The sequence below is a fragment of the Nylanderia fulva genome, unplaced genomic scaffold, assembly GCF_048542155.1.
Source record: "Nylanderia fulva isolate GAGA-0341 unplaced genomic scaffold, ASM4854215v1 Scaffold8, whole genome shotgun sequence".
Classification (NCBI taxonomy): Eukaryota; Metazoa; Arthropoda; class Insecta; order Hymenoptera; family Formicidae; genus Nylanderia; species Nylanderia fulva.
This window is the reverse complement of record NW_028190916.1, coordinates 3185151-3207742: the sequence shown is the minus strand read 5'-3', so window position 1 is coordinate 3207742 and position 22592 is coordinate 3185151. Positions and strand designations below refer to the sequence as shown.

At 34.3% G+C, this 22592-nt stretch overlaps 1 protein-coding gene across 4 annotated transcripts in view; it reads left to right on the top strand.

The window, feature by feature from the left end:
- sm (heterogeneous nuclear ribonucleoprotein L) overlaps positions 1 to 22592 on the top strand; it is a 178752-nt gene that overhangs the window by 99732 nt on the left and 56428 nt on the right. For all 4 annotated transcript variants that reach the window (XM_085489232.1, XM_085489230.1, XM_085489231.1 and 1 more), the window contains exon 6: positions 11228 to 11291. In XM_085489232.1, coding sequence (XP_085345358.1) covers positions 11228 to 11291 — 64 coding nt within the window. The remainder of the gene's footprint in view (positions 1 to 11227; positions 11292 to 22592) is intronic.

Genomic DNA, 22592 nt, shown 5'->3' with positions numbered 1-22592 from the left:
TGCTAATATAAATTATCGCGATATATGATCGCCGATCACGAATGCAAATTCATTTATATCTCATAAATGTCTCTGAAAAGTTACGTAGTATAAATTCTCATGATAGTAATGCGAGATATAGTTTAGTTCGTTTAGTTAGTGTGATCGTAAATTCGCATTATAACGATGCTAACGAACACTGGCGATAGTTTTAAAACTGTTTAAACTACCGATGTTTTACAACATAAAATAGGGCCGCTCACTTGCCTCTCTATTTTGATGCTAACAATAAGTGAATCTCTATAATATTCAGGAACTTAATTAAATTACAAAAAATTTCAATACGTGTGTAATTTTCTATTCGTATTTAATAGCCTTAATTTTGTAGTAAAAACGCGATACGCAATAATGTAAAGTCAATTGACGGGGTCACTCTTAAGCGGTTTATATTTGTTCTCTAAAAACCCTTGTTTACGGAGCCTTCTGCTTGTCTCCCTCTGAGTTTGGCATCACCTCAACATCGTGATTAATGCAGTGCGGCCGTAGCTATCATCTGACAGTTTGCCACAAATCAGAGCTTTGGAATGTCGCTGTATATGCGCGATGCAACGACGCGGTACATTGACGTTTTCACGAGTTAACATTTGTAATTAGATAGCCAGATAGAGGTGGTTTATTTAAAAGCTAGTTTCAGCAAGTCAGATCGTTGAAATTCTATATTCGCGATGCAGCGGCAGCGATCGTTATTTCAAGTTTGTAATCGGATTAAGTGGAGCAGCAGGATATTCAAATTTTCGGGGAGAGTCTGAAAGGACGAAAATTAAAACTTTGAGAAATATCAATATTAACGATATAACAATAACACAAAGCAATGCGTAGATATTATCAATTAATTATATTTTGACACTTTTGTGTTTTAATTGAAATATTAAAATATTTATAAAATAACTTTAAGTATTTATTTTAACAATCCTATAATTTTATATATAATGCCTAAAAATTCGATTATAATTGGAATTGTTCAATCTCGAGTTGCCATGTATCATCGGGAAATTAGTGGAACTTTGCATTACTCGGAATTTTTAGATTGCATTTTTCGAATTACATGGAAAGGGGAGGGAAAAGTGGGCGAGATAATTTTCAGTTTTTCCGGCGAAGTTTAAACGGGTCGTCATGAGTCATCATTGCCAAATCTGGTGGACTTTACGAAATTTTACGAGGCTGCATAAATGGAGATAGCACACAGGACAAAGACGTCGCGCTTCTCTTTACGTATCTATGTTAAACATATACATTTACATACACATTTGCATTATCTGCATCCTACGTTCTTATAAATAAATGTATATGAATATTTATACATGAATGCCGTATATGATGCAATGATCTTCGCACGAGTGCACATGTATCAACAAACGATTAGATTAAATTTAAAATATGTAGGCGAAAAAAATTCCATGCAAAATCAACCTACGCACGACTAGCGTGGAATTAATAAAGCGATGCAGAAGATTATTCTTTTTTCTCTCTTATTTTAGAGAGGTGAATTTTTTTTATGCAGGCATCAATTTAATTTTAGCAATTTCGAAAATTGTTGTAGAAAGAATTATTTTCGTCTCTTGCATTAAAATGTAACATAATTGGCTTTACTTTTCAATTGCCAATTATTTTATCACGGCAATGCAATATAATGATTATTTATTCTTAATTGGATTCTTTATAAAATTTAAAATTTAAAGAAAATATATAAAATAAGCTATAAATATATCAAATGCTTGATTGTTAATCGTTAATTAAAATATTTATTTTACAATGCGCTTAAATTTCCTCTCAAAACACTACGATTAAGTGTGTATAATTTCATCTCAAGATTCTATCATCCTCAGATATGCAAATTTTAAGAATTGATTAGTTATATCGGGTCGGATCCGTCTCACTGGTTCGTTATAATGAGCGAAGGAATAGCTATGCGAGCTCACGCAATATTGACGTAACGTATTACGTAGCAATATCGCCACGGGGAATGACCAGAAATTGTAGTAATTAATACAGGGGTCGCTAATTCACAAGTCGTTAGCTGAAATAACGCAGCCCGCGTACCGTTTATGGCGATACTGCTTTCGACAATAAATCGCATTCCATAGTTTCGACATAAGCAATTTCAGGCATCAGCGCGAGACACGAGATGAATCTGAGCAATTAATATTGTTTTGTAAAACACATATTTACACCTGCAGATATTTCCTAGATAAATATAAATATCTTAAAATGTTTTAGAATTTGCGTGGGTGTTAAACTTTCGACAGCTTGAAAATATTTATCTACAGGCAATGGTTTTTAAACTCTCTCCCTTTTTCTTTTTTTTTTTATCGATCGAATGTGTGAATACCAGTTTCTAGCAGGCATTGATATCGAAATAAAATATCGCGGATTATGTTTATTCGATCGAGGTTGTATATCTGCATCGAAATTGCATTACTTTACCTTACTCTAGATGTCGAAATATAATAAATACGACTTCTCGCGTGCCATAACTTTTTTGCATTCGGGAGCATGCACACATACAGTACATTAACGAAATGTAGTGCAAAGCCTCTTACATCATTTGGCAAATAAATAATCCATATATATATATATATATATATATATGTAATCTTCGAAGCTCAAGGGAACCATCTTGACTCATCGGTGAAAACTTGGCACGCGTTGCGAAAACATTTTTCACTACTGACTTAAATCTTCACATTTGAAGTTTATTCGGATGGTTTTATTAATAAAATAATGATTAAAAAAAATGAAACATTATTTTATGCAAATACGCGTGAGATTATTTCACGCATACCGCGTGCGAGCGGGCTAAAAAAACAGCGTTTATCAACTTTGTTCACGCGCGTGTACATGTATATACAATCGGCTTCGTTCATTGATCATACACGATGACGAGGATATGACGATTGACGGCGACGAGGGACGCGTTGAAATAAATCTGGCCGCGATTTCAACAGATTCCGGAGAGTTGCGCGCGTTTCCACGTGGGCAAACTTAATTTTCGCGGATATATACGCGTGGCATTGAATCACGAGTTGACGTGAGTCACCGTGCGATGCTCAAAAGTGCATCGCGAACGCTGGCCGATACGAGAGAGTTGGCCGGGGACATGACAAATTCGACAGGACTGACAGCGCGATTTCCGCGAATTGGAGCGAAAACGAGGAGCGTATGTCTTAAAATTATACCAAAGTCTGGTTTTTATATCGGAGCAAATTTACATTTCATATTATTAAATTAAATACATCCGTATATCGATATTATTAAATTTATATTAAAAAGTCGACAACATTGTCAATAAATATTTCAGTGACACGCGCAAACGACGAATTTATTTTTCATTAATACGAAGTTATTTATTTCTCAATATAGAAATGTCGAGATATACTTCAATTAATTTTCGAATCAGAAATAATAAAAACGAATGATATCACATGAATTTAATTTCGAGTATGATATATTTTAAATGACAGAAGCTCATTCTTTTGATTTCAAATGTAGCTTGTAGATCTCTATGTATCTCTGACGGATAGACGATTTGAAAATTGACAAAGATTTGCGCTCTAATAAATATCAAAATAACGAAAATAAGTAGTTATGATATACGCGCGAGGTGTCGAAGATATTTGAGGCGTGAATACTGAGCATAAATTTCTTTTTCGCGTGTCGCGTCGAGCTTTGGCAATGCTGACAACTGAAATTAGACGTTAAATCGTACGTTCTCGCTGTGAGAAATATGTGACGCGTGCCATATTTACGACTCTGAATCAGAAATAGAGTTCGAGCATAATCCCTATACGTGGGGCGAGTTTACAATTACAAGTTTTGCGCCACAATTGCAGTTTAAATCAATTGCGCTTTTAAAATCCACGGGCGGCTTTTATATTAGCGTTGCCAGATTAAAGGTACGATATCTTATCTTTATGTACGTAGTTCGTATAATAAGCAGAGGCACACTAAACTTTAATACGGAAAAAATTACACTCGACATCGAGATAAGAGTTCTCTTTGTTTTCGTATACCTAATATTTTTGATCGGTCAACCAAATAATGCTTTTATTCCCATGTTTGCCTAATATAAAAATATGAAAATAAAGAGAGAATTTTATGCGGGTGTGTATATCGAAACATTGATTACAATCTTTAATATTTTTTATTTCATCGTGTTTTATTAAAAAAAAAATCACGAAACACATAATCGAAACAATCTATATAAAATGGTTCGAAATAAATGTGCTGCCAGTTACACGGTTCTCGTTCTAACAAATTATTAGCCGTTTAACCGCGAACAAACTTTCGATATCGATGACGTTACAGCAGGCAGGAAAAGAGAAAAAACTTTCATATACTCGTCGCAGAAAAGTTTACTCGCGAAACAAAAGAGACAGCAGTTCGTGTGTTACCATTCTTTCTCTCTTTCTCCCATTTAAACGAGCTTTTTTCCATCGAAGTAGCTCGCGAGGAGAGATAAAAGCTCATCGGAACACGGTATCGGAAGCGAATTTTATACTATACCTGCCGTTCGTCAAGTCTGCCAAGCTGTCGAATGATGGGCACGAATGATGGGCACGTGGCTTAGACATTTTATCGCGTGCAAATAACTCCATCTCACCGAAAGGGTTTATAAAAAACAATTCTCTCGCAGCGCGGTGTTTATGAAATCAACCATATTCGTTTCACTCGCGCGTTGAATTTTTCTTCATTATTTATTCCGTATTCTTTGCACGTGCTTTGATCTTTTATTTGATATTTATATATACATCGTAATCTATTTTTCGCACAACTACTGTTGCGTGAAATCAGTAAAAAAATTAAGCGTTTGCTCTTTTTGTGAATAAACACTGGAATTTATTTGCAATTTTATTTAATATAAAAATATAAAAATAAAATTAAAAATTGAATTTAAAACAATTAGAAAAAATAAGAATCCTGCAGATATATGCTTAAAATTCTAAGAGAGAACGCACAACGCAATCTTTTAATATTTCGCGCAGAGTTCTCAGAGTTAAATGTTATGGGAAATTAAGTTTAGCGAAATTCAAAAAAATCGAGTAAGAAGAAATGATAATCCAAGTGAAACATCGTTAGTCGCATTAATTACTCGTTTTAGATCGTTGAGCGCGTTTTCCCGTAGGAACGTGAAGAAAGAGAAAAAAGAAAATGAGAAAGAAGGAAAGAAACGATAACATAAGGGAAGATCGTAAACGCTGAGAGGGAAACTGTCGGAGTTTTATGATGGCTGGATCCCATTCGTTTGGCGTTCAACTCGCGCGAGTTGTTTTATGTTCTTCAACGCTCACGACTGCGAAAACTCGAGGCAGATTACGCTTATGAGTCTTCTTCGCAGAGCGATTTACATTTAGCGCGGTGGTATCATTTTTCTTTACATTCGGCAACATCACTGAATTCCTTTTATTCACCTGCATTTTTGTACGTACGGAACAATTGTTACGTTTCGCGATAAATGCGCTCTCGTATAACGATTCATAATATTGATTTCGCTTTATAATCGAGCACAGTTTGGAAAGAAGCACTGCTGAACAAGTTTGAATATTCTATTTTTCAGATAGTAAAAATAGAACATAATGTTTACGCTTTGAATAAGTGTTTTTAGATTTCAATCTGTGAGACATGCAGTTACAAAGAAAAATATCTGTGCACGTGTATATCGAGTTCTTTTTTGCCTAATATGCATATACGTTCCATATATGCAACATGCTATAGATTGTTAGATATTTCCAAGAGAGTTTCTGAATAGATAGTATATCTTTGCGATATTTCTAAAATATTTCCAAGATTTTCAAGATCCTAAAAATAGATATTTTTCTGATATTTTTATCCACAGACTTCCTTAGTTTTCTAGTATTCTTCGTTACATTATGAATATTTCCAAACGAGATCGACATTTTCCATCGACGCATTTTTAGTAATCAGTTATATAGAAATTCTTGATATTTTTGAAGTTAAGAGTTGTATTCCAAAAGAATTTGTATTTCTACATTTTTACCATAAATGTTTTCGGTTTGTTAAAAAAGAGTTAAAAGCACACAGGTTATCATATATGGTACACAGCGCAAAAATATCCGGGCGATATCGTTTTTGTTCTTACCGAGACGATCATAAATCAGTAACGCGCCGTCTGATTCGCAGATCAATAAGTGTTCGGTTGGCTCGTTATTAGAGCGACGTTCAGTGCGAAACAATGGCCCATGCTTTTCACGTTTTCCGTTCTGCGGTATGAATACCGCCAACGGCGCCATTCCATAGGTTGGAAAACTTGCCAGATTTTGGAATGTGTTATTCGACGTTTTTGGGTTAAAAGAATTTCTATTAGAGAGAAAAGAAAAAAGAGAAAATGAGGATAATGTATAATTAAGAGAGAAATTTATTATGTATTTTTTAACGCTATCAAATATGACACGCGACGTACATAATTAAAAATGAAAAACCTCTTTCTCTTTCTCTGCGATTTTGCTTCTTTAAAAAATTAGATTAAAATTCTGATACAATTTATACTCGCCTCCGTCAGCTTATACAATTTTTCCTATTTAATCTCATAATGCTTAGCGTTATATATATATATGTCACTATTCCTCGGATATTTTGCAGCGCAAAGTTGAAATTTTAAATCCTTTAAGTGACATATCTTATAAATTTAGTGCAGTATAAGCTGTAGACTGTCCTAGATCTTTTTACGATCGAAATATAGAAAGAAGGAAATTTTGATGTAGCTCTCGGATCCAAAATAAAATCTCTTAAAATGTTTATCATAATTTATGAAAAATAATAAAGTTTTTTTATATTAAAGAGCACGATAAGATCTATTGAATTGCAATATATGCTATCAATTTAGTTTGCTAAATTATCATTTGTAACTTGAAGAACTATTAGTGCACCGATACATTTTGTCGACACGTATTGATTAACTAAGCTATCATTAAGATGAATTGGCACTCTGTGGAATATCCTGTATACGGGTCAGTTAAATAACTCAGTACACGGCTTAGCTTATATATTGTAGATTCGCGGGGGAGATATATCCCTGGATTCGAAAAAGCTTTTTCGCGTCACCGCAATCTACAACTACTTGTAGTTTTACATTTTCCCATTTGCCAATCTCGAAAGCTGCAAGGACGCCTGAAAGTTGTTACAATAAAGCTCGAAACAAAAGTAATACGCTAACTAGATTTTCGAACTAAGCTTAACAGATAATCCTATGTAGATGCTGCAGTGCATATATATATATATATATATATATATATATATATATATATTTCTTTTGCCATGTTTTATTTATTTTTATACATTTCCATATTATTATTCTCATCATTATTTTCATATTCCGATATAATTTATATAGAAAAGCGGAACTCTCTCTCTCTCTCTCTCTGGGAGAGTTATTATTTTTCGCTGCATGAAATAATTTGTAATAAGTATATTATTTTACTCTAAAAATAACATTATTTACTCAATTTTTTATATAGAAAAAATATAAAAAGAATTTCTTACTGAATAAATCCTAAAGAATCTTTCACAAAAAAATATTAAATATAAATAAATTTTTTATATACTACATAAATTATATTAAAATATTTTGCATTTTTCAACCCTTATATTCTTCTTCGCGACGCCTGTTGCAGCAGCGACCTTCTAAATCGACGCTCTAGCTGCACTAATCCGCCTGCAGTTCTGAATACTTAACTCAACGTCCGAAATCCAATAAGAAGAAGAGGCTCGTCCGTCGTCGGACGAAATGAGATGCTCCGACGAGGCGAGTACCTCTTCTCTCCTGCCGGCGAAATTAGCGTTTTCGAGTTGCTTGAATTATTCAGTTACGCCGCTACATACCGCCTTATCTTTCGACTTTAATAATTTTCCCGACCAAGCTGCAATTGTGACAGAAATCCGCCTCATTTGCTGCCGCATATATTCGCAGGAAGAGAATTAATTCTTCTTTTTTGAATTATTATAAGCTCGGTAAGTAGAAGAATATAAGGGTTGAAAAATCTAAAATATTTTAATATAATTTATGTAGTGCTTAAAAAAATTTATTTATTAATAATATTTTTTTTGGTGAAAGATTTTTTAGGATTTATTCAGTAAGAAATTCTTTTTATATTTTTTCTATATAAAAAATTGAGTAAATTATGTTATTTTTAAAGTAAAATATCCTTATTACAAATTATTTCGTGATATAATTATTTTACATAAACTTTACATAACGAATCTCCACAGAAATTAACGTTCGCACGCGTTAAAACCTTATAGTCGCTTGGACAATTTCATGCAACTATTTACAAGTGACGCAATGAGGTACGAAGTTACTTTCTACGTAGATTAACGCCAGGACGATTAATACCTAAGCGAAGTAAACGGCGTTACCTCACCTCGGCACAATAAAGAGGAACTAATTTCGCTCTTCCTGGCACGAGAGGATGCAGGTCAGTCTTCTGCATCGCATACACATAGAGGAAATGATTAAACTCAAAAGATATAGTGGTAGTAGTGACTACATCAGGGTTGTATCCTGTTGAATAATTCCCGCACCGACTTCAAAGCGACTTCAATAGCTTAAGTTAGCAATCTAAGCTTCTAAAAATTATATATAACTAATATAACTAAATTATATATAAAATTATATATAAGCTATTGAAGTCGCTTTGAAGTCGGTGCGGGAATTATTCAACAGGATACAACCCTGATGTAGTCACTACTACCACTATATCTTTTGAGTTTAATCATATATATATATATATATATGGTTTTAATCAAATTAGCGTAAGAATAGTGTTAAAATTAGTCGCGAACTTTTATTAATAATAAATTACTTCACTATATAAATTTAAATAAAAAATTATTGACCTCATTCGTACAGAGAAAGCTGTCGCGTATCGTGTGTCGTCTACTCTTTTAGTGAAATATATGTGAAACTGTAACTCTCTCTGTAAATTGCAACAGGATTGCCTAGAAATTGCATGGACAATGAGTTTCATTGCGATCGATTGTGGACGGAAATGGAATTTAAGATATAAGGATATTTTTGCAATAAAATTGTGATGAAAGCAAGATAATATAATTAAAATCAATTTGTTTATAATCTAAAAATAGAAAATATCTAGAATAATATCTAAAAATGAGAATTTAATAAGGATAATAAAATTCTTGACAAGAATGAGATTTAATTATAATGTCTGAAGATTCTTAAATAATACATAATAAATTTTCCTTAAATTAAAATTAGATTAATTAATACAATTAGCACAGATTATATATTAAAAATTTGTTAAAATATACACAAAAATAATTTTACTTACAAAGAGAAAAAAATCACCGTCATGAGTTTAATATTTAAAATGAAGAAAAATACTGTGCAGGACTTGAAAATGTCTACTCTGGATAATTTATATCTAGATAATTTCTCTTCTTATTTTTCCCTAATTTTTTGTAGGTTTGGACAAAGTAATCTTACTGAATTTTTGCACTTACAGCTTTCATTTTGATATCTAATGAAAACATGACAAAAATAAAGTTACTTAACAGTTTTAAACAACAAACATGACTATTGTTAACGCGCATATCGTGTGACGAACGTGTTTACACATCTTAAATATGATTAACTCTAAAAGAATCGCGTATCGTTCTCGCCTCGCGACCTAATGCAATTATATCGGGATGATGCCTGGTTCTTTTTATCTTGTTTTTTATTATGAATCCTTGTAGCAGAATTGGATCTAGATCTTCCGGCATACAGAAATCTTCTACTACATATGACACACACAGCCTCTTCTCAGTTTTTATCTAACAATAAGTCTACAGTTGGCACCAATTCTCTTGAATTGTTCCAAAAGAAAGAAGAGAAAGAATTGAAGAACTCGAGAATTAAAGTAATGTGTAGCTTATTGTTATAGTTAAAATTAAAAGAATATATATAAAAAAAATAATATTTAAATATTGATATCATTGAGCATTATTGTTCAATACAACATTTTTTCATCTCTCACATTTTATAAATTATGTATTAAGAAATTATTTATTTTCTTAATCTTGCGCGTTTTTGGGGAATCTAAAATTTGTGATTCTGAGTAGAGATGCAAAACGGTAAAAAAATAAGAAAACGAATTTACCGAACAAACATGGAAGACGAAGATATACTTGTTTAATATAGTCTTTATCCTTCATCTGAAATTACCTTATATGACTGCAAAAGGTGTAATTGCGAGGCTTTGTAAAGCCGAGGCACGAACGCATAAAGTCGATCCTGCCCGGTGGAATGCGACGACTTATTGCAGGCGGGCGTTAACTTTTTCCGCTCGGCGCGGTTAGTAAACGCGACTAAGCCGGATCGCCGTATCTCTCCTGTCTACGCTACTTTACTTTCTCTGCAAGGTTTTACTCGCAGAATTATTATTATTACGGGAGAGACGACGGCGAGATATACTGAAGCGGTTACTCAGTCTGAAGCGAGACGTTTTTTACGGCCGTGGAAAGCGCCTCTAAAAGTGCCCCGGTATTATGATCCACTACTCTCGAATGTGACCAAGCACACAATCGGACCATTTTTTCTCCTCGCCAAAACTTCTCGAAACGATATCGATCGTTCGCGCTGCTAGTTTCGATGAGAACTGCTGCGAATCACTGGAGGCTTTTCAGAGAGAGAGAATTGCCCTCTATTTAATACCTGGGGGATTTGCGTCGCTTAAGCTAATCGAATTAATCTTGCCCTGCCCGAGAGATTTGCCCGAAGTATTCATTAGACGACTGAGAACAAGCGCAGATTATTCGTTGTATTCGACGTGCTACACAGTACCTTTGAAAATTGAGATATTGAGTTATGGATAACCAGCTATTTCTCATCTGACCGCATTCGCTAGAAACTCGATATAGAACCGTTTTGATAACAATGTTAGGACGCCAGTCTGGATGTATCTATTTGCAACATGTTTGCGAATGAAGTTCTCAAAGATCGATATCTATAAATTCTCACTTTTTTCAGAAAAAAGATACTAATATTTCATTCAGCAAAATTAAATTAGCATCCCCTAATTTTAATCTCGGTTTTTTCCCTTCTTTTTCGCATTTTGCTCTCCGATTTGACGTGCAGAGAAAAAAAAAACAATTCGCGCGTCAATTCACTATGATATTTCATTTCACTATATGCTATTTTAAACCATATGTAAATTTTGTTTCTTATCTTTTCCAGCCGACAAAGCTCAACGTCTACAAGAACGACGCCGAGAGCTGGGACTACACAACCCCGACGCTGGGTGAGTCTCTTTTTCTTTCTTTCATCTCCCTCAGTTCTTCTTTTATTTCTTTCTATCGGTGTTATGTACATGTAACTTCATAACATACATTCCTCGCGTCTCTCGACATGCGTCTTAGCAATTGAAAGCATGAAAATGTAGAATCGGGCAGGCCCGTTACTTCGAACGTCGCCGAAAGATTTTTTAATATCGTCCAACGTGTTGCTTTAATTTTCATCGTTTTAGGAACGACGTATGTATCTGTCAATCAATTTTTTTGTGGTAAAAATTAACGCGAGTAAAATTCGGATATATTTAAATTTTTGCAACAACTAAGGAATGCTAAATTTATTCGTCGAAAGAGATGGGCTTGCTTGATTCACCGAGATCGTCAATTGGATTATATTCCAGAAAGAGGCCAACTACATTCAATCGACTTCTTTTTGCAAAATTCGATTCCAATTGGCGACCCTCGTCGCGTACGTGCACATGGAGGATCGTTCCCGAGACTGAGCGTATCGCGATTTCTCCCCTATTTCGGTTCTCCATTCGTACCATTTCTGTATTTCGTTGCACATGATGCAGAAACACCTAATTGGATTAAACGACAGAGTGCAAAAAGACTTTGCCAAAACAAAATAGCATTTCTCGTTCGCATGTCTGAAATAAAATTTTTTTCTTCCAGCAATATTAATAATAAAATAATATATTTATTAAAGAAACGCAAAAAAGAAAATCATTTTTGCATTTCTATTATCTGTACAAATAATTTCAATTAATTTATATAAATAATTTAAATATAAAATATTTTATTTAAAAATTTTAAAATTTTTTTATGTCAAATTTTCATCGCGTGAAGAAGAATTGTAGAGCCGCAAATTATATTGTAGACGTGAATCCGTCAAATTTGGTAATTTTGAAAATGAAAGCCCGAAACCACAATGATGGTTCTATGTATATGGGAACGATCCTCGAGCTTGAAATTCGCTCGACCGTCATACGCATGAATTCGTCGCGAACGTTCACATACCACAGAATCCGATAGATCTATTCACTCTGGAATACGAGAGAGATCGTAGGAATATGAAAATGCGTAATAATTCGGACCACCCGACGCGAGAAACGTATAAATTTTCTGAATCGACGAATTTCGCGCACAAAGAGAGAGTTTAGATGTGTCATAAAATATACATGTAGTCAAGGTGTATCATGTTACAAGAACACTGAATGAATTTCACGCGATGAAGCAAGGCATTATTATGAATATCAATTTGCGATCTCTTTACTGACAACATATTTTTGAAATTGAGTTTATATCGCGTGCGATCGTATTATTATTCCTATTCTGCATTTCGAGTTGAAATGTAAAATACATCGGTAAATGAATTTATTTCAATATCCAAAACATTTTATTAAATAACTTGATATATTTTAATAAATTTTCCGTTGCTTGTAACTTTTATTTTCGCGAAATTCTTCGCGTTCTACAAAAATCCTATTCCCATCCCGATTATTCCAATGTTCTCGTATATACATAAAAATATAAAAAGTAAAATGAAATTGGGAACCCATGCTGGCGGAATTATTCTTGCAATTCACAGTTCACTAACCAAAGATTAAATCGCATGCCAAAGGTGCGAATATAAGGGTAGCTTTCGTGAGCGCGCAAAAGACTGGGCGTTTTAGTGGCTGAACGTCGCTCGCTCGTGACGCGTAAATTATTTCGAGTTATCCTACGACATTAATTACCGCATTTCTTTCTACCGCGGTTAATGAAGATTACTAACGCCACGTGCGAACGTGGCTCTCGCCCTAGAGAATTAGCGCCATTTTCGAGATAATCGCCTTTCGCGCCGGGCTGCTGCGGTTTCGTTGCGCGAATTGGAGCGTTAAATGGCAATTACGCTAAGATAATCTAGCGACGCAAGTTTATATTTTCGCGAATGGACACTGAAGAAACGAAAAATTCGTCGTTGAAATTGAAAAAAGGGAAGCAGAATTACAATTACGTGCACAGAATAGTTTTATATTAATTTAGATTCATTTTTGGTATTGCGATAATATATTTTATAATTTGTTTTATTATATATTATAATATATTAACTTTTATTAATTATAATACAGAATGCTTTAAGAGATTTTTACACCAGCGCTTCAGAAAAGTACTCTAATTTTGAGTTAAAGTTCATATTAACATGGGTTCTCTAAATTAAAATTTATGGAGCTATGATACTCTAAATTATTCTAACAATAAGCTAAAAATAGGCAAGCATTCACATAATTAAATAACAAAAATACTTTTATTTGTTCGAATATTTAGTAATCATTTTATTTCATATTCATAAAAGTGGTTATTTTTAGCTAAGAATTCAGATTTTCATAGTTTGCTAAATTTATAAAAATGTTAATGTGAACTTTTGACCTCAAAAGTGTCCTGAAACGGTAAAATGTCGTAAATCACACTGTATATTATAAATTAATTCTTATTAATTTATCATAATATATTAATTCTTGTTTATGCAAATACTAGCAAAATATATGCGAGCTTTACTATAAATAAATTTACGACAAATAATTTTAATGCTTTATCAATAAATCAAATATGAAGATTTTAATTATATTAATTTATTCATCAATTTCAATTTATTAAAGAAATTAAACGAACGTATATGCGTATGCGTGTATTATGTGTAAAGAATATAAGATGACAAATTAAATTTTTGTTAATGCGGATTATCTCTGGAAATTTTTTTTTTGGGGGGGGGGACAACGTCAGAAAGATTTAAAGCACGTTGATATCGCTAATATACATGCAACTTGCGCATTTCGGAATTAATGCTAAAAGATCATCGAGCAATATTTAAACCGATAATAACTATTTGAAACACGAAGAGAGAAAGTTTGCGCGAATTCGATATAATTAACTAACATGCGTGAACCCGTATATATTAACTTTCATAATGCTGCAAGCAATTAACGACAAGCAATTGCCGGAAATCGCGTGCCAGGTACAAGTCTTAAACAGAATTTCGGTAGAACGACAAGCAAATGCGGGGCACTTAAGGAATCCGCTCCAATTATAGCGGTTTGACGTTTCGTCACTCACAGGCGCCACCAACGACGTGCTCTTTCAACTGCACGAAATCTCCACGTTCTCGTTCCAAATGAATTTTCACGCTAATTGGCATCGTTTTCAGACATAACGATGATATTTGCGCACTTAGAGCTTGGTCCAAATGGTCAAGGCCATTTTTCATTATATTCATTTAGCTATACTTCTCTTTCATCACGCAAATTCCTTATAAATATTAAACATATCTTCTAAATCGTCTTTTCTATCTAGAATTTACAAAATCGTGTTAACACTAAAAAAATTAATTGCATAATAACGTTTAAAATGATTGAAAAAAGTATTAAAATATTGTTTTGCGTGTAAAGATTAATTTGAGATTAATATATATTTATAAATATTAATAATATTAGGAAAATAATAGTAACTTTTTCATTTAATGGTTGAAATAAAATATTTCTCTCTAATTTTTTAAATCTCTCCATAACATAAAAATTTCATAATAATCAGAGATAAATTTGAAGATAATTACATATTCATTTTCTGTAAAAATAGAAATTTGTCTATCAAAAAATTAAAAGATTTTTTTTATATAACATAACACTAACGTGTTTTGTATTATTTTCTAGAATAAATTTGTAAAAATAAAAAAAAATTAATCTACCAAATGCATTTCCGATTCTATCCGAATGGCGAGATAAAATAATACGGTAACTATTTGCTGGATCAATTCCTCGATAGAAAATATTTTGTTATCACTGGAAGAAACTCGATTACGAAATCCCCGTGAGATTCGCGTCGACAAACCTGTCTGCCGAACTAATTGCATCGGAGATAGGTCAGGTCGATCGCTGTACGCCTAACCTTTCCATCCTTGCATCCGCATCTCGTGGATGAAAGTTTCATTAAGTCTATAGGCGATATAGCCTAGTTACAACCGCAACCTGTATATTTCTGCGAAGAAAAGCGCCACTTTTTACTCGTTCGAGATGAACGGCACCTTGTATCGATCCAAATGGTTGAATCATTTATCGAGAGTATAAATCAAATTTCGAGAGGTAATCAATTTAAATCAAATATCAATAGGAGGATGTATTTAGTAGTCAATCTTGCTGCATTATCTCTTTTAATTTAATTTACAATAAAGATTAATAGTCAGCTCTTGAATCGAAACTTGAATCTATATTAACTCCATCTTCGGCCTAAATGATCTATCTCAGAGCGTCTAAATGGATAAAAGAATCACGTTGTATATTTTTATCGGCGCGATAAACAATCGTCCCCGATAGAAATTGCTAGTTTTTTCCGATAAAAGAAAAATAGCGATAAAATAGCGATCGCGTTACTAAGCAATCAGTCGACCGACAGAGCTCGAAATAAACCGACTTAACTCATCTTTGTTATTTTAATCTACCCGGTACCTAAGAATGCGCGCGCGCAATATTGTGCAACAACGACACGCTCTCCCATCTTTGCGATTCTCCGGGCGATTAAGATTCGCGATTAATTTACTGCCTCCGCCGTCTACTCAATTATAAGCGCAGAAATAGCGCGTTCGTTTCGGACGCGCGATCAATCCACCCGATCGCGTTTTACACTCAATTTTCTGTCATCACCGGAGCCCGAATACCGATCCGGTATTTCGATTTGGCAACGTTATTCAACGACGACGACGACAGCATCAACGACGTCGACGATGCTCGGCGTCGTCATCGGTTGCTCGTTCGCTTCTCCACTCCACAGTGTGTGTATATAAATGTCGACGCACAAAAGACCGTCGTCGACGTCGACGTCGCTGAACAAAGCCAAGTTTGTTTCGAGAAAGTGGGCAGAGGCTGTGCGAGATGTGATTTTATTATACAGCGCGCGCACGCGAAGCGTACGATTAAATAAACGAAGGCATTTTCTCGGTGGTAATGGGTATAAGATTCCATTCGTCTTTGTTTCTTGAAGATTGAAACTCTAACGTCGGAGAAATACAAAAGGGATCCTTAGAGAGCGCGCGAGTCTATTTAATAAATTTCTTTCAATGGACGCGCGTACTCTTACTTTTCGAAGTCCTCGCTCTTAAATATGCTCTCTCCACCTTTTTTTTTCTTTTTTTTTCTTTTTTTTTTTTTCCCAACTTGAATTCTGAAATCCCGGCGGATCTGAGGTCTGTAAGAGTCATGTGTATTTTTCTCTTTTCTCCGAAAGTTTTATACAAACACGCAAACGAAAATATATTATTACTTGCCTAGAGAGAGAAGCGTCTGCACTTGACAAGGAACATTTTGCTTTGTCATCCTAATGCATTCATTCATAAGAAATTTATAAAATTCTCTTTTTAATGCATCTTCTTTACTATATATCTATAAAATGTTCATATTTTTCTTTTTCTCAACTTTCTTCGAATCGAAGTTTCTTTCTCTAAAACTTGATAAAACGAAAGAAAATTTAATTATATCACTGTCACAACTTTCGTAACCAAGTTTTATGTATTAATTAAGAAATGTATACAACAAAATTTGTTTTAAAAAATAAATTTTGTCAATAAAAATGAGCAAATACGGTATCGCATCGATAAATGTACGAAATGCACATGCAATCATGCAACATTTAATCAATTTCTACCTCTCAGAAATATATTAGAAAAAATATTTTTAAAAAACTACTTTAAAGTATCTATATATATAAGCACCGTCTGTCTGTATGTATGTACGCGAACTACTTCCGCATTTGTGGACCGATTTTCGTGAAACTGGTACCAAAATGTCGCAAATTTTTCGGGGGTGGCTGCTGTGGGGTTTTTTTTTAATTTTTTAATTTTTTTTTTTTCTACAGAGGAGGGTATGTTTATTAATCTTTTTTTGCAATATTTCTGAACACATGGTATCAAAATGTTGCAAATTTTTTTGGAGATAACGACGATGCGGTTTCTTTAAGTGTTACACCTCCACCCACGTACCCACCCACGCATCCACCCACGCGCATGCGCATTTATGGACCAATTTTCACGAAATTAGTACCAAAATGTTGCAAATTTTTTTGAGAAAACTACTGGTTTATTTTTTTAAGTTTACCCCTCCACCCACGCACCCACCCACGCAATCGTATATTTATGAACCGATTTTTTTTAAATTGGTACCTCTTCCGGCTTTTGCCCATCGAGCTTTCTGTTTTACTGCAAAAAATGATTATATTACATAATATTTATTTATAATATTATATTATTATATATAATATTGAGGAGGGAGAGGGAGAGAGAGAGAGAGAGAGAGAGAGAGAGAGATAGAGAGAAAGAGAGAGAGGGATTAATTTAATCTATATATATAAGCACCGTCCGGTTTATGGACCAATTTTCACGAAATTAGTACCAAAATGTTGCAAATTTTTCTGAGGAAACTGGTGTTTTATTTTTTTAAGCTTACGCCTCCACCCACGCAATCATCCACGCGCGTGCGCATTTATGGACCAATATTTTTACGAAATTGGTACAAAAATGTTGCAAATTTTTTGGAGATGGCGACGATGCGGTTTTTTCAAGTGTTACACCTCCACCCACGCGCATGCGCATTTATGACCAATTTTCACGAAATTAGTACCAAAATGTTGCAAATTTTTCTGACAAAGCTGGTGTTTTATTTTTTTAAGTTTACGCCTCCACCCACGCACCCACCCACGCAATCGTATATTTATAAACCGATTTTTTTAAAATTGGTACCAAAATGTTGCAAATTTTTTGAAGATGGCGACGATGTGGTTTTTTCAATTGTTACACCTCCACCCACGCATTCATCCACGCGCGTGCGCATTTATGGACCAATATTTTTACGAAATTGGTACAAAAATGTTGCAAATTTTTTTGAGAAAGCTGCTGTGTGGTTTTTTAAAGTTTTATCCCACCCACGCATTCACCCACGCATTCACACATTTATTCACAGACTTTTTCGAAATTTGTACTCAAATTTTGTTGGGGATGGCTACTATGATTTTAACAAATTTTTATCATCCTATTCATCCACCCACGCACCCATGGACCCATGTGCATACGCATTTATTGACTTGGTCACACCAATAAGTAATTTTAAATAAATTTGTGTACATGTTTGTGATTGCAAAAATTTGCAACATTTTGGTACTAATTTCGTGAAAATTGCATACAAATTAAAGGTTTATTTACACGAATTGCACACATAATCATAAATACGTACACAAATTTTTTAAAAATTACTTCTTGGTGTGACCAAGTCAATAAATGCGTATGCAAATGGGTGCATGGGTGCGTGGGTGATAATAGGATGATAAAAATTTGTTAAAATCATAGTAGCCATCTCCAACAAAATTTAACTACAAATTTCAAAAAAGTATGTGAATAAATGTGTGAATGCGTGGATGCATGCGTGGGTGGGATAAAACTTAAAAAAACCACACAGCAGCTTTCTCATAAAAATTTGCAACATTTTGGTACTAATTTCGTGAAAATTGGTCCATAAATGCGCATGCGTGTGGGTGGAGGTGTAACACTTGAAAAAACCACATCGTCGCCAAAAATTTGCAACATTTTGGTACCAATTTTTTAAAAAATCCGTTCATAAATATGCGATTGTGTGGGTGGATGCGTAGGTGAAAGCGTAAACTTAAAAAACCCCACACACATACACACAGAGAGAGAGAGAGAGAGAGAGAGAGAGAGAGAGAGAGAGAGAGAGAGAGAGAGAGAGAGAGCGTGTGTCTTAAAGAAAGAGGGAGGGAGAGAGATAAGGAGAGAGAGAGCATGTGTCTTAAAGAGAGAGAGAGGGAGCGCGTGTGTTTTAGAGTGAGAGAGAGAGAGAGAAAGCGTGTCTTAAAAAAAGAAAATAAAATATCTGGGAGAAAGAAATAGATAACATAGTAGTCATCCACAAAAAAATTTAAACATTTATTTTGGTATAAATTTCGTGAAAGTCGAACAACAAATGTGGAAGTAGTTCGCGGTAATACAAAAAAAGAATTAATTTTTTGTGTTAAAACGGATTTAATATAGACTATATGAGGACCGCGCAAAGCGCGGTCCGAATAGACAGGCTGGCTTTGAGGACCGCGCGAAGCGCGGTCCGAAAAGCTAGTACTAATATAATGCTCGAGTACCTGCAATTATGCATCTCGCCTTTTGCACATTAAACATAATCATGAAATATTACAATAGGTATATATGTCAGACTATCATCAGCATTTTTGCATGATTAATCTCAATAAAGCTGACACATCGATATCACTAGAATTACATAGGTATATATTATCATATATTCGGAGTAAATTTCTGTATATGATTATTTCGGGCGCATTATACGTGTTATATGAAGTTTATATTGTGAAGTTGCGCCAACTCTATAAATTTCCAGAGTAATTACTTTGCACGGGGGGTGACGTTAGCAGACATTTCTGTAGTAATAACTTTCTCGCGCATTAACAGCCTCCAAATTAACAAACTTTCACGCTAATTGTTTCTGATGCAACGGTATCGCGGAATATACCTACTGCCGTTCTCCGTATCATCGAAATTTTGGCAGTAAGCTGTAAATCTAAATATATAGCTTCGAGATAAGCAAGTACGCGATTTACAAATTTCTGGAGAACTTAAATATCGCAGCTCGTTACAAATTGCTTAATATTCTGTAATCTTGTTTTCTTATTAATAAAATTATCGAGCATATGCATATATATTACAAGCATTAAATTGAATATCTTTATATTTTATTAAATTTTTTCGATGAAATTATTCAGCTATTATACATAACTATTTTATTAATTAAATTGAAACGGGATAAGAATATTGAAAAATTATTTTCTCATTCTATATTGTTTGATATACATAATTAAAGTGATTCTAAACATTCTTGAAAAGTCTGCGATTTCCGCTCTGTTGTATTGACAAAATGAGGTCAGATAAATTATAAATCTATTTATTGGCTATACGGATTGTTTTTTACCTGAAATTAGAACGCTTCGCTCTTTGTTAATATTAATACTTTAATTTGTACAGGAAAAAGATTTATCAATCTCTATATATAGTCTTATATATCTTGGTTACAGAATTATGAATGTTTAGAATTCATAATTCTGTAACCAAGATATATGAGACTATATTTAGAGATTGATAAATCTTTTTCCTGCACAAATTAAAGTATTAATATTAACAAAGGGCGAAGCGTTCTAATTTCAAGTAAAAAACAATTCGTCTAATCAATAAATAGATTTATATAATTTATCTAACTTCACATTTTGTCAATGAAACAGGAAGAAAACTTGGGTTAGCTGAGGATCCCCTTAAGTATAAGAAATGAAGATGATGAAGATTGTTTATAAGTCGTTTAAATTTGATACCATGAATCATTGTCATAGCGAATCGTGGAATGGATTTTGCAATTCGAGGGTTAACCTTGTCAATATATAAAAGAGAGCGAAAAATATCTCGTATGCGAAAGTAGAAAGCCGTCGCAGTCGCATCCAAGTATAAATCTTTTCTTGTATACCGGGAGAGATTTCAAGTTTGCGCGACGTCTCGCGCTATAGAGATGGCCCCTGCTCCGGTTGGGAAACGGAAACGGAATCGGAATAAACTCGGCTTCGCGGAGCGTGATGAAATAAAGACGAGAGGCGGAATGGATTGATCCTTTGCATAAAACTTTAAACTGCAATTCAGCGATTCCTCACTAGCGGAGCGGAACGCGCGAGACAAATGGCGCGAGAAATCGGGAGAGGTCGGCGCGCTATCGCAAGTTTAATGCCGCTCCAAGATCTTTTTGATACCTCTCGGGAACGGGAGGAGAGGTTTCTATAACACCGGGCGTGTTATAAAATAAAACGTCAATCTCAAAGGTTATCGATTGGGAGAAATGGTGGATATACCATATATGTGTGGAGGCCGCTGCGAAAATAGATGGCAAATATTTTTTCAAGGTATGTTGAAAACAAGATCGGAGAGAAAAAAAGGATACGTATGCACGGATAAACGTATTATTGGAACACGTATAATATCGTGATTGAAATTTAAAACGACTCCACAATTTTACAATATTTAATACAATATATAATTAAATTTTAAATCAACTTTTTGATGACACGTTTCTTTTGTAAAATTGGTATTTTATCATCAATTATATGTAGGAGAAAATAAGTATTAGATGTGAATTGATTTCAAGAGATATTGTCACAACATGCTATACTCGCTATTCTACTTAAAGAGATCACAGATGGTACTAAATGACTTAAATTATAACTGAAAACATGTCTAGACATTGCGACAATGACACGAGAGCGACGGTTCTCATCCACGCGCGCAAGTTAATACACCCATCTTTGGATGCTCCGCAAAATTTTCTTTGTATAAAAAAAAAAAATGTTGAACAGATATAAGAACGAATAGATCGCGCTACTGTAAAATTGCACGTTTCCTTATTTACGCGAGCGAGGGAAAAAACATATCGTTTACGATCGCGGCGCGCCAAGAACTGAAAGGGTTAATCGTTCACTCAAGTCAACAGTGAAACGATAGTGTTGATTTATCGGCTTGCGGATCGCAGCTGCGACGCTTCAGACAGGGTGGCCAGCGGTCCTTGAATCCTTGAAAACCGGGAAAGTACCGGGAATTTAAAAATTGCCTTAAAAACCGGGAAAAGACCTTGAATTTACTTTGAAAACCGTGATTTTTTCAAACGTGTCATTTTTTAATTGCTATTGATTGAAAAACATTGAAATAACTCTTAATTAATTTTTTGTTGAAGCTTTATGAGTGCATTTTAAATAAACGCGCGTTCATCTTCCCTCCCCTCTCTTTCCCCACGGTGCTATTTGGCGTATCGTTCTAATAATGTTTGCGGTCCGCGAGTCCGGCGGGCTCGTCGCAGTGATGACAGGTTTTCTCTCTCGCACATGCGCGCGCCGTGCATGCGCGAACGAGAGAACCCATCCTGTCTCACATCACTGGCTCGTCGCGAAGAGAGTCCGCGGAGAGGGGAGAATCATTTGGCGCGCAATGCTCCGCGCTGCTTTTGTCTAAATAAATGATGAACAAATCGAAAATCTAGACTGTAACGGTCGGTAGTTTCTCATATGTGATTCTCAGTGCAATACCTATAGATTAATAAGAGTGATTATAGAATAATAGGAGTGATTTATTCGTTGTCTTCTAACAGCAGGTAATATATTATTATCTAAATAAAATTTATATATATAAGATCATTTTCACGAAGGAATATCGGAAAAATAATGATATTGTAAAATTGTTAAAT